At 42.4% G+C, this 6,000-nt stretch overlaps 1 protein-coding gene across 1 annotated transcript in view; it reads left to right on the top strand.

The window, feature by feature from the left end:
• Window positions 1–243: 243 nt before the first annotated feature.
• The window catches only part of LOC131432070 (uncharacterized), a 77,347-nt gene continuing 71,590 nt past the window's right edge, over window positions 244–6,000 (top strand). Inside the window, exon 1 of the mRNA XM_058598121.1 lies at window positions 244–3,333. Coding sequence (XP_058454104.1) covers window positions 244–3,333 — 3,090 coding nt within the window. The remainder of the gene's footprint in view (window positions 3,334–6,000) is intronic.

The raw sequence follows: 6,000 nt of genomic DNA, 5'->3' as shown, positions 1-6,000 counted from the left end.
CGGTAGAATCGCTAGACGTTTCAGCTGATGTCAGTCGGTGTTGATTAGTGGAAAGTGTCAGAATTTGTGCCTATGGAAATATTCATCTCGTGGCTTTCGTGCGATTCGGTGTTTGATAATACTTTTTTTCCTTTCCGGTCGATTAACGGGTCTCAACTACAGTTTCATTGTGACCGATGCATTCGTGAACCGTGGAAAATTTGTACTCGCCGATGTGATAGTTGAAACAAGCGCTGTTGGAAAATGTTTTTTCGAAGGGTTTTCGCGAAAAACAATGGAAGTTCATCGACGAGCGGGGAGGGTTCCTCTTCCAATAGTAATTCTTCGAATATGGTAAGTGCATCTCCGGCTCGGTATCGTCGTGTTTTGAACGTTGAGGACAATCAACGAGTGCTATCGGTTCTGCAACTGACTCCACTGTGGGAGTACATCATCCGCAACAATGAGCTTCCAACCGGATTGAACATGAACGAACTTTTCGGGGAGTTTTTAGAGCGTCTACACGATCCCGAATATCAAGTCCGACAGCATTCACTGCGAGTGCTGATAGACGTGTTGATTGTGCTCCGTGACGAGTCCGATGTGTACTTTGGCCCTTTGTTACCGCCCATCATTGACAATTTGGGTCACCCGTCGCCTGCCGTTCGGAAAGGGGCTTTGGATGTTTTAAAAGTGTACATCGCACAAACCAAAATGCCGGAAACGGTGATGTTGGAAATTATGAACTACGGAATGGATCGGAACCCGAAGGATCCGCTCAGCACTCGGTACATTGTGGGCGTTATGCTGGCACTACCATCGCTTATACAACCGGCAATTTTAACCGCTAAACGAACATTTATTTTACGGGCCGTCATCAATGCGCTTGGTGGTAAAATGACGCAGATAACCTACCAGGAAATAGCATTGAAAATCTTACTGAAGATAAAGAACTCTATCGGATCGCGAGAATTTTACGAATGTATTTCGATATCCTATCGGAGAGATTTCGATCTGTTATGTAATGTGTATGGGCTTCCAAATCCACCGAAAAGTCCACGTCGAGAGACAGCATTGAATCTGACCCCACCCGGATCGGCAATTACTATGCATAAGTCGTGGAAACCTCACGTCCCTCAAGTACCTACGACAGAGATTCATCAGCCCATCAAGCATCTCTCTCCCAAAGCGCAACGGTGGAAATCCGGAAGCCACAATGATATCTCGAGGTTGGATAGTTACGATAGTAGATCGACGTCAGACGATCGGCTCAATCACAATCCATACGCAATCAGTAAACTTCCCCACCATGGCAGTTCCGTTGTTCGTCGGATCAGTGTAGACAACATCGATAGAATCGATGACTCCAAAGTGATCATGGAAACTGAGATTAAGATTAACAAAGAATCAGTAACCATGCGTATCTTAGAAGCTGAAAATTCCCAGTCGATTAGTGACGAAAGTGACGAGGATATTTCCAAGCGGTACGGTATAGTGCGTGTGTTAACCGATAGTGAAGTTGACGATAGTGTAGGAACTAAAACTCTGGCTACATCTAGTGTCAATCTGGATAATTCGTCCGATGAGTATGTTCGGAGTACTCCTAGACGAGTTCGTTTTGGTGGAGAAATAGTGAAAATGAGAACACCGGATAGTGATACGTTCGAACAGAGTGATCAAGACGTACTAACCGCTTCACAGTCTTCTAGTTCTAGTGCTATCAATAATGTAAATAACAACAACTCATCTGCCACGGTGAGCTCTTCCGATAAGTTATCACCGGTCATTCAACGTTCAGCGTTAAAATCTTCCACTTCATCAATCGACCGGTCGAGTTCCTCACTAAGGCGACAATACTCACAGTCGGCAGACACGGAACGATCATCGCCACCAATAAACAGCGAGTATATCAGCAAAAACCAAAGACCAATGTCTGCCAAATCCAGAGATTATTTCAGTTCAGAAGACACCGCAAATCAACGACACATTGCTTTCGCCAGACGAAGAAGCGTCACATTTGATGAAGACGATATGCGAACATCGAGCCTATCGATGACCACGATAGATTATTCCAACACACCGTCTCCAAGCCCTGAACCACCGGAGCCTCCGGAACCAGCAGCCACCGAACGGCCGAAAACATCTCGTCCTAAATCGAGCCGATCGTCGGCGAGTTCTGCTCAATCCGAACCAACAAAATCACCTCCCAATGAGACAGAACCGACAGGAGGAGAAACTGCGTCCCATTCCGGAACCCCAGACAATCAAAGCCAACCAGAACCGACCGAATCGAATCACATACTAGCCGAAAAAATAGAAGAAGTGAAACTAGCAATTCAAGGTATCGAAGATAAAATTACTAATGCCGTCTTGAGGAATGCCGACATTTTGGAACTTCCAACAAGTCCTTCCAAGAAAACAGAAATCCTTATGAAAACAGAGTCGGTCGACTCGGCAACTGCCTCGTCACCAAAACTACAGAAACCGAATTTGTCACTGGAAGTTTTGCTTAATACTAGCACCGACACCAAAAACAATCTGGAATCGGAAGATATTGGGCTAAGCCAGGACAAAAAAGATTACACCAAAGAGTTGAACATTGAAATTCCAATTGAGGAAAAAATCATAAACGACATTCAACCGATCACCGAAAAATTGAATCCCGCTTCGAAAATACCGAAGATGATTAGGACCGGAGTACCGAAAGTGAACACGATGCCCTCGCCGAGAAGAAACAAACCACCCTCCAAACCAGACGAGTCGAGTCTTTCGCCGAGTAAATTGCTTTCGGTTGAAGACAGAAGCCGTTCGAGGCGTCGGACTCGATCAGCGACTTCGGCAATCCTGAAACGGAGCACCTACATCAGTCCGTCGGCTTTGAGTCCGGCTCCGCACAGCGGCATCGAGATTATGCACAATCTGCTAAGAAGCCCATCGACTTCTCCCAATCGAAACCGGCGCAAAGGTTCCGCCGGAGATCGTTCCACTGCCAGTGACAAAAACAACAACAGTCTCGAAATGAACAACCTAAATGGAACGAAAAGTGATAAATGTGTCAATGTTAACGAGGATGATATTTACGATGTTTTCGGTAAAACGATAGCCACCCAGACCTCAGTCGATCAGTTTGTGCCGCCATCGGTTGTCGTCTCGAGATCCGATACGGAAGGGGAGATTTCCAACATTGCCAACATTTTCGAAAGCACCGATGCCGAGAATAACAATCTACCTGCAACGGACGGACGACGATCGCCACGATCCGGCTCTCCTAAAATTTTACACCCTAGAATTGTCCATTCCTGGGAAGATCTGGGCATCGTTGATGCGTCCGTTCTGGTTCAACTGAAAAGTGGAGTAAGTCACAATTACCGTCATTGATTTTTCTTTTCCTTTTTTCCTTTTTTGCTCCACTAGCCTAAGTAATTTAATTTGGCTTCATCCGCCGGCACCGTCTTGCTCTTTCCTCTTTTGTTCGCACTCATCTGAGCTAGTAGGGCGAAAAAGTGAGGTAAAAATCTAGTTCAGATCTAGTGTAGTAAATAGTAAACGTCAGCGACCACCATTCAGAAGGAGTCGTCGTGCGCAACAAACATGACGACCCCATTTCGGAACTCTTTTCAGCTGAAAGTCAAAGCGAACTCATTCACTCATATCATAATCACCGGACGCCGGACACACGTCGTAGTCGCCGTGATGACCAACACAACGATGAATGGACTAAATTCCACGGAGGTCTCATTTCTCTGATGTTCGCCGGCACGCAAACCTCCTCCCGGCTTTGGGGCACATAAGTCGGGCAAGCTGAAAAACTCTCGGCAAAATCAAGTGCAACACGCGATGATTAACTGTACATAAGGATATTGTTTTCTCCCTGTTCGGAACCGACTACCCAACAAGGCGTCGACAGAAGGTGTAGGTTATAGGCACTTCCAGAGTAATGGGAATTACCTTCGGAGGGTTCTTTCACTTCGGAAAGCGAAAAAAAAATAGATGGAGACGGTTGATGGTTTATGTGTTTTGCGAACCCCAAGAAAGGGCTTTAAACGAGGCGAAGAATCTCATTCTAACGATTTTGATAAACTACTGTTCGGTTGAATGGCCAAGTGAAAATGACCGAAACAGCCTTGTTTGTTCGAATACGATGCCGCATAATGATGGAAATTTGGGTAATTTGCATAATGACTATCGCATCGTAACACTCACACACACACATTTCGGTTGGTTCGATGAAAATGATGAAAACAAACCGGACCATTTCGTGTCGATTTGATTTGAAAATTTTCTACGATTCGTTGCTGGTAGTAGCTGGTGGAAATTGTCATTTACAGAGTGACTGGTAATTGGTGTTCCACCATTTGCAACCAAAAAAATTGTATGAGAAGGTAGATTCGAAAATTACTCCAAACTGACTTATAGAAAAATATTTTTATAGCCCAACATGCTTGCTTTTGCTCGGGCACTCAAAGGTAATGAAATATGTTCTACGTCCATACACTTATAGCAATGACAGCAATCTACTCCATCAAAGTAGTCGGATTTAACTTTGCATTGATTGTCTTACCGTAAGCACGTGTTTTCCACCAGCGCGTACCAGAAGATTGCAGTGAGTTCGTCGATTTTGGTTTTTTGCTACGGATTTTCTAACGGTCATTGCGAGTTCTTCTTAATGCTTCTGTGTTCATAAAGATATTCAACATTCAGGCTTTTGAAAACAGGAAGTGCTCATAGCATTCGGCACATTTCGCATTGCTAACACTAGCACGAGGTCTGTAGAAGATTCACTTGCGAAATAATAAGCAGCAAAACTATGTCATGTATTTGCTCTATATTCATACAAGGAAATGCCATTAAAGACTCATCAGTTCTAAATGCTACTTTATTTGATGCGGGTGTGACCAATTAATGTTGCTTCGAATCAAAAGATGGCTTTTTGGACTATTGGTTTCTCGTCAAAACATTTATTTATCGTTAACGGCAGACGTTTCGAAGGTTATACCTTCATCTTCAGGGCAAAAAGGCTACAAATATTTTTCGTCAAGTATGGTGTAACATTTAAAATAGTTGGTTGAGAAACGGCTACTCTAAAACAAGCACTTCCCACGCACATCGACTTCGATTTAGCACCAACTATTTTAATATATGTAGTAGTTTTGCCCTGAAGATGAAGGTATAACCTTCGAAACGTTGGCCGGTAACGAGAAATAAATGTTTTGACGAGAAACCAATTGATCAAAAAGCTAAATGTTGCAGTAACCACAAGTGGAGAAATATTCAGCTGTTGCTAATGCGTAGATTGATTGCTTTACGTCTGCAATAATAATGTTTTCTAAAACACCATGCACAAATGTCAAAATGAGGCAATCAAGCCGAGATTAGCTTTAAATAACTTCAAACCTGGAAACTTTTCGGTTTCTTTGATAAAAACTCCATATATCATTTAGTGCAGAAATTTTAATTTCATCATGATTTTGTTCAGAATATTCTCATAATCAGTGCTGGTTAGTCGAAAGATTTAATTATTCGATTTTAAATTATACTTGGAGCAGAATTAACCGAATAAACAAGAGAAGCATGGTTTTAAAATTTACATTTCGTAAATTTGGTATAACTATTAATTTGTTTCAAACGGTTGTGCTTTTCCTCAATCCATTATAAATAATATATCGCTAATGCTTGAGCATTTTATATTCACCCTCATTCTTGTTTACGGCCGTATGCGATACGTTCGAAAGTGTATCAAATTCGTATTTCCGTTTACGTTCGAATCAATCACACTTTTAAACATCGTACATGCATAAAAACAACGCCAATCCAACTTTAAACTATCAGTTCTGGTACAAATTTGAGTTGTAAATAAAAATCTTTGATATCATTTGTTATTTGACTTGTTTTTTTTTCGCTGATTTTGTATCATCATGCTTGCTTACGTCCGTATCGACTATTCGACGAACACATACTTTCGAACGAATGCGAACAAGTCATTCTTGTTTTATGCAAAACACAAATTTATGATTTGATTAC

Source organism: Malaya genurostris, chromosome 2, assembly GCF_030247185.1.
Source record: "Malaya genurostris strain Urasoe2022 chromosome 2, Malgen_1.1, whole genome shotgun sequence".
Classification (NCBI taxonomy): domain Eukaryota; kingdom Metazoa; phylum Arthropoda; class Insecta; order Diptera; family Culicidae; genus Malaya; species Malaya genurostris.
The sequence above is the reverse complement of the archived record's forward strand: the minus strand, read 5'-3'. Positions and strand labels throughout refer to the sequence as shown.